Raw genomic sequence first — 17,247 nt, 5'->3', positions numbered from 1 at the left:
TCGTTTCGGCTATCGTCCGCCGACACCGATATCGGGTCGGATAATGTAAAAACGCTCTAACTCTGTGACAGTTTCGGATTATAGTCTGGAATAGCACATAGGGTACTTTTTATCTCTAAACCCTGACTACCGCCTCCTTTTCCCTTTTACAATCCGAAGCCGGAGGCGGAGTCTAGTAAAATAATTATCTCTTAAATTATGCAGTAATAATACACGAACAAAACTCAAAATAATCAACAGCTTGTCCGATCGTCTCGCAACTATAGACATGAGTTAACCGATGCTATTCTTAATGGTCGTGCGTGTCTCAATTCCAAAAAGTCGTATCCCGATCTGATCGCGCGGCCATTATAAATCCTATAGTCTAATATATTCTTTGTCCTAATGAATTGGCAGTGCTTTTAATCCAGTCGACATACGACGCTACTCTAGTGTAAACACCAGGCCGTGCTCGCCTCGCACAACCGGACCCCCATGAAACGACGCCGTGTAACTGCCAACGATTGCTGTAACAAGCTAGCGGACCTCCTGAGTCCCCCTTACACGCATCAACACCACCAGACAGGATACCTGGAAATTAAAACTGGAATTACTATCAGATCGAAATATTTATATGGTTGTTTTTTTTTCGCGATTATTACACATTGAAATACAACTAGTTTTTAACGGATTTAATCGCGTATATTAATTATTTTAACATCCCGACGTTTCGAGCACTTTGCAGTGTTCGTGGTCACGAGTTTTTTTTCAATATTTATATGGTGTTTTTATAAATTTTGACACAGGTCGGAAATATTTTTGCAGATAATTATTCTGCAAATAAAGTTACCACAAATATTTGGTATGCTCGTTTGACTTGATGAGTTTTAATAAGTTAATTAATTGATATAACTACCACCACCTATATATAGATATTTAAAAACAAAAAGAACCAACTGAATATATTAGCAAAATGATTTTGTACTTACCAGCGCATAGCATAGAATCTAATATCGTTTGCTGACATCCACCTAATACTTTCTCCTTCCTGCAAGTCGTTTGATCAAGCACAGGCACAGCTGCTGCTCTTAAAACTGGTGCAAAATTCTCCGTTGCTTCTGTAATTAAAACAACATTTCATTAAAGTTAACAAATAATATATATAATTCGTGTAAACTGGGCGGAATAGTGACAAATTTTGGATTTCAGTAGGTGATCACACCAATATCGTGCGTGTTACAGTGCGCCGCGCTTAAAAGTTAGATAGTGAAACTATTATCCTTCTCCTATCCTGTAAGTAACATCCGGATAACTTGGCTTGTGTTCTTCAAGTATATGAAGACCAAGAGAACGCTCCCAAAAAGAAAGTGCCTTCGAAAGTAAGAGCCCAGAGTTCGAGGTAGCAACTCCCCTTTTTACTCATCTTAATACAGTCCACTTATCTCTCGCGCGTATATTTTGTTGGCATGACTTCCGTATTTAAAATATGGGAATAATCTTTTAAATACCATATACCGAGAACTAAACAAATGTTGTAAGTTAAACTATATTAAGCCGTTTATTTTTAAATAAATCAATTTTGAACAACATCACATACATTACACTGATCCCAATGGAAGTAGCTAAAGCACTTGTGTTATGGAAAATCAGAAGTAACGACGGTGACACAAACACCCAGACCCAAGACAACATAGAAAATTAATGAACTTCATCTACATCGACTCGGTCGAGATCGAACCCGGCACCTCGGAGTGGCGTACCCATGAAAACTGGTGTACACACAACTTGACCACGGAGGTCGTCGTTGATAGTAAATTGATATTTCCAAGTTATTAGCATAAAAATATCCTGCTATCTACCTGCCTGATATCCCCAGCCGCTGACAGCGCACCACCTCCCGGCTGTGTCTGCTTTGTCAGGCAAGCAGATCGGTCTGACGTGACTATTGAACTGAACTCCGGAACGGGATACAAGGATGACCGCTATGTCGTTGCTATGTGGACCATCTGGAAATATAAAATAATTTATTTATTTTCAAAAATTTTTGGTACATTTGACTTTAGCGTGTTAACGCCTGGTATTTATTTTATATAATTTAGGAAATCATAAAATATCCTATAATACATAAAATACTCCAACGTATTATGTAAAATAAGCTGAAAACATTGTACAAGTTATATAGTCATATAATATTAGTATGATTTAATTTGGCATAGAAATATAACAATACTAGCTGAACCTGCGGCTTTACCCGCGCGTAATTTATAAAACACAAATTTTCAACCCCGTTATAAATGAAACCAGTTCAGTGTTTTAAAACAGACTAACGCCTTTATTAAAGCGCAGATTACAAGTAACTAATTCAAATTAAGAACAACTTATTTTGATATATAACCTACATCCGTTTTACACCCTGTAAGGTACCTACTTAACTTTCTGGTGTTATTGTTTCTGAGATTTCTAGATGATATAGCATTAGCATTAGCAGCCCGTAAATGTCCCACTGCTGGGATAAAGGCCTCCTCTCCTTTGAGGAGAAGGTTTGGAGCATATTCCACCACGCTGCTCCAATGCGGGTTGGCGGAATACACATGTGGCAGAGTTTCGTTGAAATTAGACACATGCAGGTTTCCTCACGATGTTTTCCTTCACCGCCGAGCACGAGATGAATTATAAACACAAATTAAGCACATGAAAATTCAGTGGTGCCTGCCTGGGTTTGAACCCGAAATCATCGGTTAAGATATAGATAAGAATAAGATATAGAAGACAGTTTAAATGTTTATACTTTTTTATATAAACGGCTATGAAAATTTGACTTACTCTTCCGGAATTCAGGATGCGGTACAACCTTCTCGGCCAGGAAACGATTCTCGTGTTTATCCTGCATTTTCAATCGATGCTCTCCCACTAATAATCTGACGTGGTCCAATTGGAGCGGCTGCTGAAATATCAAAAAGTTCAATACACTATATTAAAAGTGGTACATTTTATTAAACAACGACTTAAACGTATCAAAAGATAGCAAGCCACTAGGCTATGAAGCAGTCAAAGCAAAAACATATATCAAAGAACGGTATACTACACAAATAATATACTGGGGAAAATGACTGCTGTACTAATTATGATAGCGTTTAATGGTGAATTTACTGGGCGAAAAAGGAACCAGGGGGTAATTTTACTAACATGTTATATGTTATGATACGTTCAAGATTATTTCTTATCCAAATTCTACTACTCCACACAAAAATAAAACTCGATTTGAAAAATCGTAACTGGGGATCAATTCTACTAATTTATATCGGCTATGAACCGATCCTCATTATAGTCCGATATAACGCCAACGATAACTTTTCAATTCCATTGCGATAAAGTTATTTTTTTTTTAGTAGAATTAGCACCCAGTTTTTTCATGAGGGGACACAACTATACGTGATATTGTATATTTCAGAAAACTTTTTATATTTTTATTTTACAAATTAGAATTAATTTACTTGGTGGTATGGTTTTGTGCAAGCCAGTCTGGATAGGTACCACCATATATTCTACCGCCAAACATCAGTACTGAGTATTGTTCTGTTCCGGTTTGAAAGTTGAGTGAGCCAGTGTTACTACAGGTACAAGGGACGTAACATCTTAGTTCCCAAGGTAGCGCATTGGCGATGCAAGAAAATGCGTACATACAGCGTCATTGTCTATGGACGGTGGTCATCACTTAGCAGCAGGTGCTCTTCCAACTAAACATATATTTAAAAAAAAAACTAACTTTATCAAAACAATGTGCAGCGGACAGTACGAGTCGCTCCGCAATGACCGCTCCCCCACAATGATGCTCAAATGTCAATCTGTCAGCATCTAACATTTGGATTTCCACCTGAAACAAACAGATTATCAATCAATGTCCTCCTGAAAAATCAACGACATCAATTTAAAAATGCCCATTGGCTAAAACCAGCTTCGTTGATAACCAGCTCGTAAGATTAACCCAAAATGCACTTAATAAAATTCAACCTAGATATCATATGATCTCAAATTTTCAACGATTATACAACGATGTATGTCAAATTGTATCGAGGCTAATACATTGTATGCAAAGTGTGGTCTCGTACAAAGCATCTTTCTCAGCTCAAGACTAGTAAAGCGCAGTATTAAATTAGGGGGTTCCGTACAGTTTTAACTTATAAATGCTTAATTTCTTAGTTCTTAATTTATCATCATTTCTTACTCGTAGGCCTTTGTGCAAGCTCGTCTGAGTACCACCATTTATTGAACAGCCTAGCAGCAATTCTTTGTATTGTGTTCCGATTTGAAGGGTGAGTGAGCTTAACTTAAGGCGAGTGTAACTTCAGGGACAAAGGACATAATAACTTAGTTCCCAAGGGTAGTGGTGCATTAGAGATGTAAGGGATAATTAGATTTTCTTACGGTATCAACGTCTATAGACTGTGGTGACCACTTACCATCAGGTGGCCCGCCTTCCTATATATTCCATAAAAATACATACACATTATCAGGGGTTCTGAAAAGTACATAGGGTACCTAACCTTATCATCACACTCGTGGACAAACCGGCGGGCGGAAACTAGTAAACAATAAATAAAATTAAGTGTTAACAAAACCTCTCTATTTGGTTTATATTTTAAACTCATAATTTACAATTGGCTCTCTACAAGATAGTTGTCTCGAAGAGATCACTACTTTAGCATGAGGCCGCCTGTTGCTCCTCATGCAACTTTGTTCATACCAATTACTTTAAAATGTCAACCATTTTCACGTATACAATAAATCAAAATCAAAACATTATTTATTCAAGCAAGCTCATATCATGTTAAAGTATTGAATTAAATGTAAACCTACCACCGATTCGGAAAGTAGATTCTACCGAGAAGAATTAAGCAAGAGAATCGGTAGTTACCCTTTTCCACCATTTTAATTCCAGAGTATGTCAACAAAGTGCAATTAAAATTATTTGTATCCTGTCTCGAAATCAACAAAAACTAAGTCCACACTTTTTATCATTAACATAATCTTGTATCGAGTAATATGTCGTATTTATCAATGTTTTGGTAATTAGATTGCAATAAAAAAAAATAAGAATGAGACGTCTAAAGCAATGGTATCTAGCCTAACAATGTGAATTGATAGTATACTCTTGATCATTTGAGTTATAAGCGTATCAGATGTAAACAGGATTTTTTGAATGCGTTCAATTTATATTTAGCGAAACGTCTTCAAAGTTGTTATAAATTAAATATTTTTAATTTCAAAAATAAATATCTAATGAGATTTTTATTTTTCATAATATTTAAAATAGTAAATTAAATAATGTAAAGTAAGGATCTCCGAAAATCGGGCGACAGTTTAAAAGTGAAAGTTCAACGAGCATTCGTATCCGAACGTTGCATCATGGCTGTCTGTCAAAATGGCGCGGTTTTTTTTTTGTTAATTTTCGCGGTTATTTTTATGTAAAGGGTTTGCGCAATTGAAAAATAAATTAGTCATCCGTAATTAAATATAATTGAAGGTATTCGCTTGCATAATTATTGTTAATGTATTTACATAAAGTAAAAACCTTTAAATTCACTTTGTAATAAATGTTATATTAATATGATGTACTAACTTTTATAAAGTCAACACTTATACTTATATATTTAATACAATCCTATATAAAGGTTAAACGACCATGGGATTCTAATTTAGATTATGATTTTATCCGGAAAAAAAAAATAATAATATTTATTCCACAAAAAAAAAACATCTTTATAAACAATTGCGTGGTTGATCTAGGACAATAACTCTCAGTATATAATAACATAGTTATCAAACAAAACAAAGATCAATCATATCCTAGCTAGGCTAATTAAATATCCTGTGGATAATCAGTCTGATGAAAGTTGAAATAATTGAAATCAGAAATATCGCCTTATTAAAATATTATTAAAATTTAAAAAGTACGCCTCGCTCGAAATAAATGAAGAAAAAAAAAAAGAAATTATTGATTGAATTGCGATTCAACGGCGAAATGCTGCTAGCATTCTTGCCCCCGTTCCACGCGGTCATAAATCCTTAATGCAAATTATAATAATTATTATGTAAATCGATGGGATTGGGCGAAAATAAGTGAAGATCATATTAGTATACTGCGGTTTATTTAATAATCCAAATAGCACATGACATGATGACAACAGTTGACACAAGAGAGATCATAGAGTAATACGACCGAACAGAAAAGTCAATAAAGCGACACAGACACTGGCTCCAACTAGTGAGCCACGTAGACAACTACGACAATTTATATTGACTGGTTTATACTAGTTCTAACATAAATAAATACATTTATGACTAATCAATAATAATATAATTTTCTGTAGTAGAAAACCACGCGCCAATTTTACAATACGTCAAAATATATTTATAACGACGTCTGACAATGCACAGCCTAAACCGTTAGGTCTAACAGGATCAAAAATATTGCAGGGGACAGGGTCTTTTTTTTAATTCATCCCCTAATGGGGTTAAACGGGAGATGAAAGTTAGTATATAAATTTTACATTTTTACTATAAGAAATATGTTAATCAGTTTTAGGCTTATGTTAAAGACATATTCAAGATTTTATTGGAAATCCATCACCTAAAAGTGACACCTACGATCACGGTAGTATGTGTAAGCGGATCCGTAGAAATCCGCTGGTTTTTTAGTAGGTATTCACTTAGCTTTGTTGAGTCTCATATTCTCCTCCACTTCATGTGGGGGTAATGAGTAAATAGGATGTCTCGAGATCAAAAAAAAAAGAAGGGTGCATATAGGATAAAAGTTTATACGGAATTAATATGATATTGGAAAGAATTATGATAAACAGATAATTCATAGAAATATGATAAACAGTACTAATTTTTCTGTCTATAAGTAACTGTACAGTACGTAAGTACAGTTATTAAAGTGTTTTGAAAATTAATTACCCAAATGGTTGAAATTGGGGATGAAAGTTTGTATGGAAGTTAATAATTTTTGTAAGTTACAAATATGGAAATCGATAATAAGTACTTTTGAGTAAAAGATCAACGTTGCGTTGTTTTCTGGTGGGATATATACCATGGGGTACATGGCAAGTATATAATGATTTATTTTTATAAATCTATAACCGATCAACGCGGAATTGTCAGTACATGGTTGGTAGAGAGTAATAGATGGTATGTATGTATGTATGCCAACTGGGTAGGTACCACCCATTCATCAATAGCACTTAGTATTGTTGAGTTCCGGTTTGAATAGTCAGTGAGCGAGTGTAACTACAGGCACAAATGCTATCTTAGTTCCAATAGTTGGTGAATGGTGATATGTGGAATGTATAATATTTCTTACAGTACCAAAGTCTATGGCTGTCTTACCGGGTAGACCATATTCAAAGTATTTACGTATGTATTTGAGAAAAATATTGATAATATACATGGGATAATATACATTGGTTGGTAACTCATTGGTTCGTTGGCTCCGGAAGAAATCGCCTTTAATTTATTATTAGCTCCATATTATGCAAAATGTTCTTAAAAAATTCGAATTGCATCCGCCCAAAAATCACTTTTAATGGCGTTTAAAAAATAGTTTAATTGCTTTTATGACAGAAAAATATTAACTGGGATTTTTGTGGTTTTATATACCTAAGCTTCTTTAGGAAATCTATACAAGATTCAAGATATTTAGTACGATACAAAAACATAACAATCTTTAGCAAAAAATCATTAGATTTTTAGACTTGGACCAATACACTAGAATTAATTGATTTTTAATTGAATTGAATTGAATAAAAATATGACTGGACCTTTCCAAGAGAGATTCCTACCCATCCAAGCTACCTCGCGACATATCACCAAGCACTAAATGAAATATAAACACAAAAAAAAAAACAAGGGAAAAAGGTCTGATAATGTGCCATTGCTGGACTAAGGCTGCTTCCCTTGTTAACGAGAATTTTTGGAGCTTATATCACCACGCTGTTACAATGTAGGTTAGAAGAAAAAGCTGATCAGTGGTGCTGAAACCCATCTTCTGCTAATATCGATGTATTCTATTCATAGAACTAAGCATTTTTTAATTTAATAAACTTTAACAATGACCTGACATTAATAGCAACGGTTTCAGAGTGTCACTCACCTGCCAAGGGAAGGCCCCATAAGGGGCCTCGGACCCTCCAACAATTTTCCCTCTCCGTAAAGTAAAATCCACTGTTCTCGTACCGCACTTCACTTTTTCTTTTCCCGGTTTTATTGAATTCTGGCTGAAATAGTTCGTCGAGAAACTGTTGAAGGCTTTCGAGGGACGAGTTCGGTTCCTATAGTACTCCATATGATTTATTCGACTCGTAAAAACATCGGATGAACACACATTAAAAATGTTTAGCAATAAAATAAACTTAATCATTTTGTTTATTGAGACACAGATTATAAAAAAAAAAAAAACAAAACACAAAATCGAATATTACAAATTTTCCGAACGAAATATTTGAATCAAAACATATCGTTGATTTTTATTTATTTAGTTTTTATTTTGTGCGTATCAGAAACACGTGTGTACCATCCGATAGCTGATACCGAAGTGCGCATCTGAGATCGTAACGTTTTGCTTTTTTTTTCTCCGTTCACAATGCCATGTGTGCTACACATGAAATGTGGGTCACGGATCGGTCTGAAGATGCATCTTTTGTCCAATAATTGTCACGGTTAAGATTCGGCACGGTGTAATGTGACACGCATTATTGTCTCAATTTATTTTTAAAACAACTACGAGAGATTGTAGTCTAGACAACCTTTATACCTATTGAATTTTATATCATTATAACTACCCCGATTGTTTAGCTTACAAGTCAGATCCCAAAGTCCTGGTTTATGAATTCGGGTCAGGACAAAAAAAAGTTATTGAGTTTTTATGTCAAATAATTCTCAGGGACAGGAATGTGTATTGACAATGCTTACGATCCTTAACCTCGGAAAACAAAAGCCATTGGTGCCGCGCCTGAACTGTTTCCGGTCCAGTAGAGTATTTTCCGTCCCACAGAATTATCGTAATGAGTGTACATTTATCTGTGTAATAATTCAATACATGACATATAAAAAAAAAAAAAATGTAATATAAAGAAATGATTTCCGCTAGTTATACACATATATTACATATATATATATATAAAATGTTGAAATGAAATAATTGTAGTTTGCTACAAAGATTAAATAATATAAAATGGATACAGATCTAAATTAAAATAAGAATTTTTTTTTTCATAAAATTAAAAACAAAACTCGCTTAATAAATAAACCTATTCACAACAAATGTCGTGTGCATCAATATGTTCCAATGTCAGCGCTTATTTCCATATTTATGTAAATACTTATTGATATAGTTTAAAATTACGCTGTAGACCAAGACATGTTTATTGCTTGGTGTTAAGGGATACACCTATTTTGATTAAACTTAAAAAATCATCTTTAATAATTTTGGTTATAATTTGGTGACCGGAATAAGAATGTATTTATTTTAGTAAGCACTTAAAAGCAGTTTTAATCGTCGTTTTTTGGCAAAGGGGAAATAGAAAAGAGTCCAGTACTTTGGTTCAGTAGTGTTTTTTTTTTTGGTTTGGTAATTGTGAGCTTATGTTCTTATAAAGGACAAGGAGACATAAAAATTAATATGCTCTTAAAAATTTGAACTGTTATTATGAAACTTCGAACACTAGTTACATTGGTTAAATTAAACTAGTTCTCGCACGCGGCTTAGCTCGCGTTTAACGTGCTCGTCAGGTGTAAGGTATAAAGAAGCCTATGTTCTTTTTGGAGTTAAAGTTTTAGCATTAGCATTTAGCATTAGCAGCCCGTAAATGTCCCACTGCTGGGATAAAGGCCTCCTCTCCTTTGAGGAGAAGGTTTGGAGCATATTCCACCACGCTGCTCCAATGCGGGTTGGCGGAATACACATGTGGCAGAATTTCGTTGAAATTAAACACATGCAGGTTTCCTCACGATGTTTTCCTTCACCGCCGAGCACGAGATGAATTATAAACACAAATTAAGCACATGAAAATTCAGTGATGCCTGCCTGGGTTTGAACCCAAAATCATCGGTTAAGATGCACGCGTTCAAACCACTGGGCCATCTCGGCTGTTTTAAAGTTTGCTAAATTAAATTAATTAAATCAATATTCATCAATTACAAACAAACAAACAAACAAACAATTATTGATTTCCCATTCAAACTTCCACCCAAATTTTCATACCTTCAGGGTATGTTTTCCGTGATAAAAACTAACCTATGACCTTATCCAGGAGTCAAATTATCTTTATATCAAATTGAAAATGAATTGAATGAACGTTTGAGCGTCTGCTATGGATCGTAGTAAACAGTAAGTATTTGATAAGCGTCTACTCACTAAAATGATCCCTGATTGCAGCTATATTTTATTCCATCTGGTGGTAAGTGATCACCACAGCACAGCCATAAACTCCGTATGAAATTTTAAACATTTCTTACATAACCAATGCACCATGTAATATATGTGTTACTGTAAAAGCTCGAACTAAGGTAAATCTTAAGATTTTCCAGTAAAACCTTAGATTTACCGACATGAGTTGGTTATTATAAAGGGACGACTTTTTCGGACTTTCACCATTCCAACCTTTTTTTTATTTAGTTTAACGAGGAGGAAATGCATTTACGCATGCCGCCCGGTCGGGGGACCGGGACGGGTATGTGGGACTCAACCGGGGCCTAAGGCCCCGTGCCAGGGCATCCGACTTGCCCTGTCCTACCCACTAAAACCTCCTCGGGGTTTCCACCGCGCCGCATAATGGTGGGGCTACGGGAACGCCATGGCTTACCACCGCGGCCCCGCCTGCGGCGGCCACCGCAAGGCGGCCAAATAAATGAATGCGCGCCTAAAGGCGCGCTTTCCTCCGCTGCCTCCGTCCCGTTAACGTGACGGACAAGTCCGCCACTGGAGGCCCGGCGCCAGGGGCTGACGCCCAGCGGCGGATAGGATGACTGGCTCCGCCGCTGACCACCGCTGTACGACCACACCTCCGACGCTCACAACGAGCCGATTTCGACGGGACTTACACTGGCAGATAGCGGATGTAATAAGGAGCAACTTAGGTTGTTATTTTAGGATTATATATAGAATAAAAATAAAATCACGCTACAATATCCAAATAACTTAAATTCAAACAACGCGCACGAAGTCGCGGGCACTGCTAGTCTATTAATATATTTGACAAATAAACATCATTCACTTGGCATAGATAATATCCATAATTAACACTGCTTATCATCAGTTGAAAAATCTGTAAATTATATAGAAAATACATTTTTTTATTCTGTTGAAACATACCTTTAAATAAAACCGCTTTGAACCAGTTTCCACCGCCTTAACAGTTGTTCTAATTTCAAATGCATTGTTGCGATTATTCGTTATCAATAAAACTTTGACCCATAATCTGTGTAAATGTGCAAAGGACGCACACCTAACAAATACAGTATGCAGAAAAAAAGTTTTTTCGAATTATTTCATCGAAGTAAACTTCATAATAAAACATAATTTTGTAACGATAGGGTTATTACAACGTCCTTTTGAGCGGAACCATTGATTTCACCGTTTAATATGATTTTGGTACTGTAGGAAAAACAGTTTTTCATGAGGTTTTCTGATATTTGTGAAAAAAGTTTACAGAACGGGTTTAGGCTTTGTAATAAAATAAACTAGACACCATTTTATAAATGGTTGAACCCATCGGAAATTTAATCGGTACGATCTTACTCAAAAGTAATATTTGTATGTTATTTTATTTTATATTTTTACTAGAAAACCTTCGTATAAAAATTTGATCACTAAACTATTTTAAAGAAATTTCATATAATATGTTGCAAATCTAAAATAATAAATACATTTAATTTTTAGTTTTCTGTACCCAAAGGAACCCTATTACTAAGACTCCGCTGTACGTTCGTTCGTCCGTCAGTTACCAAGCTCAGTAATAAGCAGTTGAAGTTTCTACAGATGATGTATGTTGCCGCTATAACAACAAATACTAAACACAGAATAAAATAGATATTTAAGTTACATACAACAGACATGTTTTTTTTGTCGTTTTTATAGATAATGGTACGAAATTTATGCGTGAATTCGACTCGCACTTTGCTGGTTTTATATCTAGACTATGTATATTCTGCAACCATATTATATATCTACATTATTGTTAAAATACAATCATTTGATAACTTAAACGCTTGCAATATACATGCATGACGGCCTTTTTAGTTTCAGAGGTCGGTGGCGAATTGGCGTTGAAGGTTTAAAACTTCTTACTGCGTCAATATGTATAAATATATAATATAAGCAGGACTTCTGCCTTTATAACCTACCTATTTAAAAAGGGGGAGAGCTTTATTATGTCATTTCACTCAAACATTACATTTTAACCTTGAAAAAAAAACTCAAAAAAATTTCCAAAAAAAAAACCACTCCAAGATCATTTTTGTGCTATCGCTACTAACCAAAACACTCTGTACCGCTTATTATTGACAATTAAATGTTGCATCAGATTGTTTATCGTTTAACGAGAGTGTTAATACATCGTTACGAGTATATAATTCTGTGTGTTCTCTCATTGTGATCATTGGCATACTTAAAACTGATTTTTTTATTCTTGACGATGATTAGTGGTCACCGCTACTATAATAACCATTACCAACATGTAACACACTGGCTCACTCTCCCTTTAAAGCAGAACACAGTAGTACTAAGTATTGATGTTTGGCAGTGGAACTAAAAACGACTAGTTGATTCAAGTTCATGGATATTCCGAATAATTGAAATCTTGTAATATGTATTTACATTAACAGCCAGTAAATTTCCCAATGCTGGGCTATGGCCTCCTCCTCCTTTGAGGAGAAGGTTTTTGGAGCATATTCCTCCACGCTAAATGCAATACGGGTTGATGGAATACACCTGTGGCAGAATATAGTTGAAATTAAACACATGCAGGTTTCATCGCGATGTTTTCCTTCACCGCCGAGCACGAGATGAATTACAAACACAAATTTGTAACCTGAAATCATCGGTTAAGATGCACGCGTATAATGAAAGACGCACGCGCAGCGATATTGAGTTTAGAATTGAATTGAAAACTTATTGCGTTGAATTAAGATTGCAATTGAAATGAAGCGAAACAAGGTTAATCTTTTGAGTAGGGTTGATTTATATTTTCTTGTCGTAAATCATTCTATGTAAAGAATACTTATACTTAATCGATATATATGTATTCGTGTCTTATGTGAAATTAATTTGTCTCATTTGCTGTTGAATATCTTGGCCCTTGGATTAGTAGTGCTAAAAGCCTCATTAAAAGCGACACTCCTCGCCTTATTGACCACTGGTGACAGGAGGGCTGGTTCGTTTTTAGCCTAGAGGATCGGATTCAACGGGGATATGCTGCTAGCATTCTTGCCACCATTCCATGCGTTCAAGATTTATACAGTAAATTTCTAATCCATATTTGTATATATTTAAGGATTTAATGTTAATTCTTTGAAAAATCACAAAAATAACTTATGGAAATAATTAAAAAAAATCGTCCCAAGAACACGTCGTACGTTCATCTCTTACTAGTTGAAAATAATATTTATCAGACCCACTGATTAACATAAAAAATGAACATCCTGTATAAGTTCATCTGCTAGGTTAAGGCCTCCTCCCCTTTTGAGAATCAAATTTGAAGGTTAAGCCACCGCGCTGCTCCAATGCGGGTGGAGACTCGTGTCGTGTTATACTTTAATCTGACACGTGCTGTCCTCGCGATGTTTTCCTTCAGCAGCGAGCACGAGATGAATTTTAAATAAAATTAAGAACATGAAAGTTCAGTGTTGCTTGCCAGGGTTCGAACCCGTAATAATTTCGGTTTACCCCATAGAAAGTTGAATTAAAATATTCCTTATTCAAGCAGGCTCATAAAAGCATTTTTGACAGTCATGAATTCAGTATTCATAAAAAAACAGCAATTCGGTTATTATTTACTCATTTTCACCAATTAAATTAAAAACTCTGATTTATTGATGACTTTCTTTTCTAAATAAGATTAAATTTATTCATTGACAAAGGTACAAGGCTATACTGCCATTCATATTTATTATTTGAAAGATTATTAGAATTTCCGACACATGCTAAATTTATCCAATATTTTAGTATAATTTACGAATTAAATATACTCAGACTTTGACTATCATAATATCCAACGTGGGAATGTTGCCAGAAGAAATCTCCTTAGTAGGTTTTAAATTCATGTCAACCTTTAAAAATATGCAGCGTTGATCATAACTGAATGTATTGTCTTCGGCAGGGCTTGTAAAACTTTTTGCTTGTTTATAGCGACCCTTTTTAATTTTTTTTTTTTTATAATTTCATAGCAACGACAAAGCCTAGTTTATTTATATATCTTGATAGAACTTCTCACTGCAAAATAACTATAACAAACATGCCTACTTTGTTATCTTGGTGTCAGCTACGCTTGATACCCGCTAAACTTTATCTTATGCTGCATATAAAAAGTCGGTTATGGTCTCATTTTCAAGAGCTCCAGCCGTAGATGTGAATAAAATTAAAGAAGATTCTAGATGTTTACTAAATTGTTACGAATGAACAAAGAATTTCTTTTGAATAAAGTTACTGGCCGGATAGAGAGTAGGTAGGATGTATAGTAAAAAATATGAAAAACGTAAACCAAATTAAAGTAAATTCTATTCGATATACTCCAATACTAAATTAATTAGTGTATACTATTTGATATTAAAAAAATCATTTAAAAGAGGTTTCGTCATTTTGGCGCCAAACGTAGATTAACGCAAAGTTTCGCGGGTGACCCACTAGTTCTAATTTTCAGTCTGGTTTATACGGGATCAGTAACAAGGCAGTACAATAAGCCATTCCAACGCTGACTTGCTACTGGAGTCGTGAGACTTCTAGTTTCAAGCCAGTCCAGCGCAGACTCCACGCTCACAGTCCATTGACTAGTCCCCCGTTCTATTTTCGGGACCAGTAAGTCAGTCCAGTGTGACTGGCGTTATATGGAAGCGTTCGAGCAGTCGCTGCTAGTTTGTTGTAGAGTGTCCACGTACCTTTTTGTAGCTTTTGACTGTCTTACAACAGACTCACTGTACGATCCTGTCTACATGTAACCAGTTACTGGGTCCGAAATACCAAGTCACTGGGTCTAGTCAATAACCCCGTGTAAACCATGCATAATAGTGTGCGTTTACTTTGTGGCCAGTATTTTTTTCGACTCATTCTAATATTTGATAGTGTATCAAGGCATATTACTAATCAAAACCATAAATTAAAAAAGTCATAAGTAACGTTACATTAATTTAGAATACCTATATTTAATAATAAAATAATTTTATACGAGTGAAACTGTTTGATATTTAGCCGATTTCAAAAAAGGTAAAGGTTCTTGTCTGAATATTTCTTTTATAAATCAATAATGATTTTTATGTAATGCAATTACTCCAAAGTGAACTAATTTCAATTCAATCGGTAATTTAAGCAAGACGTCAATGACTATTTTGAAAAATATATAAATATATATAAAGTACAAAACACAGTATCAAAATATTATCGAAAGAGGTTACGTAAAAAAGTATTTTTTATATAAAAAAATACAAGGATAATCACAAGAAAAAGTTTGTTTATATAATAAGATGCGTTACCAATTGTTTAGCCCCCCTGCCCGCATACAGATCGAATCTCGGTACAGTTAAATCGCACCGAAATGTCATCAATGATTCATACCATTATCATAACGAAAGTGGGCCGCCATGTTTTCCTTATACGGAAAATATGGAACTAATTCATCTATACTTGAACTTATGTACCTATATAGTCTTTTACACGTGATTGTAAACATTTTTATAAAAAATAAGTAAATTACTTTTAACAAAAAACAGACTCACACTACGTAGCGTAGCTTTATATCAACAATTACATAAATTATTTTAAATGAGTAATTATTGAAAAAAACAATAATGAAAAAGATAAATTATCAACGACTCAGAAAATGTATTTCCGAAGCAACCAAACTTCGCGCCAAAAAAGCCCAAGCCACTGTGACAGGCGGTTTCACATTTTTTTTTTAATATATTGCGTTACGAGGTATTGTTGCATTAAGCCGTTAGTATAATTATATAAAGATATAAAGTCAATCAAGGGAAAACAAAGAAAAGTTGACAAAAATAATAGAATTGTACCCAGGATGAAGTAAAAAAAATAAAAGCGAAGCGAAGAAAAATAAAACGAAAGCCAAAATTAAATGGAAGTATTTAGATGAAACCTTTGTCGAAAAATAATGACGAGGGAATAAAACTAATTGCTGAATCTTCTAAATTGCTTTAACAGTAAGACACCAACATCTAAAAATACAGTCATGTTAGTTAAATACAATTATATATGTATGTTATATATCCTGCCTGGAAGTCAACAAGCAATAACTCCAGACTTTTTTTATCATCTATATAATCTTGTATCGAATAATATACCTTCTTTACCAATGTATTTTTTACAAACGATTTGAATTTATGAAACAGCAAAGTTAAAAAATCGAATTTTGTGATATTTGGTGTGAAGCAAGCTTGAACTCCAAGCAAGGACAAAGGCATAATTTGGCACAATTTTTATTTGTAGCACCTGATATCCCATAGAATGCGACCGAATACGTGGTGGACAAACAACAAATAATATATGATTTTATTTTAATTTATTTTGCTCTATTTATTTAGTGGTTTCTTTTAATTATAAATTTATTTATATATTTTTGGCTTGCTATTTTTTTATTTAACCCATTTTTTTATTTTTCACTACTGACTACACTGCCAGTATTACCGTGACGATCATTTGTTTTTTTAAGTAACTGACAGTTAAGGGCAATATTTCCTACAAGCAGCTGAGCTCTCGATTCCTCTCGAACCTTCGATATGTATTGAACATAGGATAATATGAGAATAATAATAATATGAAGAGCAGATCGATCAACCAGTGCTTAAAATTCATCTCGTGCTCGGTTAAGGAAAACATCGTGAGGAAACCTATTTGCGTCGGTGGATAATATTGCCACACCTTCGAATTTATGATAAAAAAGGCTCCAAGCCTTTCACGAAACAAGAATTTTACATCAGAATGATCGTTTCGTTAGTATCTACCAGAAATTACCAGAACATTCACAACTAAAGTCCTAATCACTC

At 34.6% G+C, this 17,247-nt stretch overlaps 1 protein-coding gene across 3 annotated transcripts; it reads right to left on the bottom strand.

Moving 5' to 3' along the window:
• Positions 1-125: 125 nt before the first annotated feature.
• On the bottom strand, positions 126-8,384 carry LOC125075020 (putative trypsin-6). 3 transcript variants are annotated; one of them, XM_047686564.1, is made up of 6 exons: positions 8,132-8,384; positions 3,746-3,853; positions 2,803-2,920; positions 1,839-1,985; positions 969-1,097; positions 126-570 (listed from the first exon to the last, which is right to left on the bottom strand). In XM_047686564.1, the coding sequence occupies exons 1-6, from the start codon at positions 8,321-8,323 to the stop codon at positions 365-367; spliced, it is 900 nt and encodes a 299-aa protein (XP_047542520.1). In that variant the 5' UTR covers positions 8,324-8,384; the 3' UTR covers positions 126-364. The 3 variants fall into 3 exon arrangements, with proteins under 3 accessions (XP_047542520.1, XP_047542521.1, XP_047542522.1); XM_047686565.1 differs by lacking the exon at positions 8,132-8,384 and adding an exon at positions 4,895-4,944 and having other exon boundaries at positions 2,803-2,923; XM_047686566.1 differs by lacking the exon at positions 8,132-8,384 and adding an exon at positions 4,837-4,855 and having other exon boundaries at positions 2,803-2,923.
• Between the last annotated feature and the right edge of the window lie 8,863 nt (positions 8,385-17,247).

This window comes from Vanessa atalanta, chromosome 29, assembly GCF_905147765.1.
Source record: "Vanessa atalanta chromosome 29, ilVanAtal1.2, whole genome shotgun sequence".
In the NCBI taxonomy this organism is placed as follows: Eukaryota; Metazoa; Arthropoda; class Insecta; order Lepidoptera; family Nymphalidae; genus Vanessa; species Vanessa atalanta.
The sequence above is the reverse complement of the archived record's forward strand: the minus strand, read 5'-3'. Positions and strand labels throughout refer to the sequence as shown.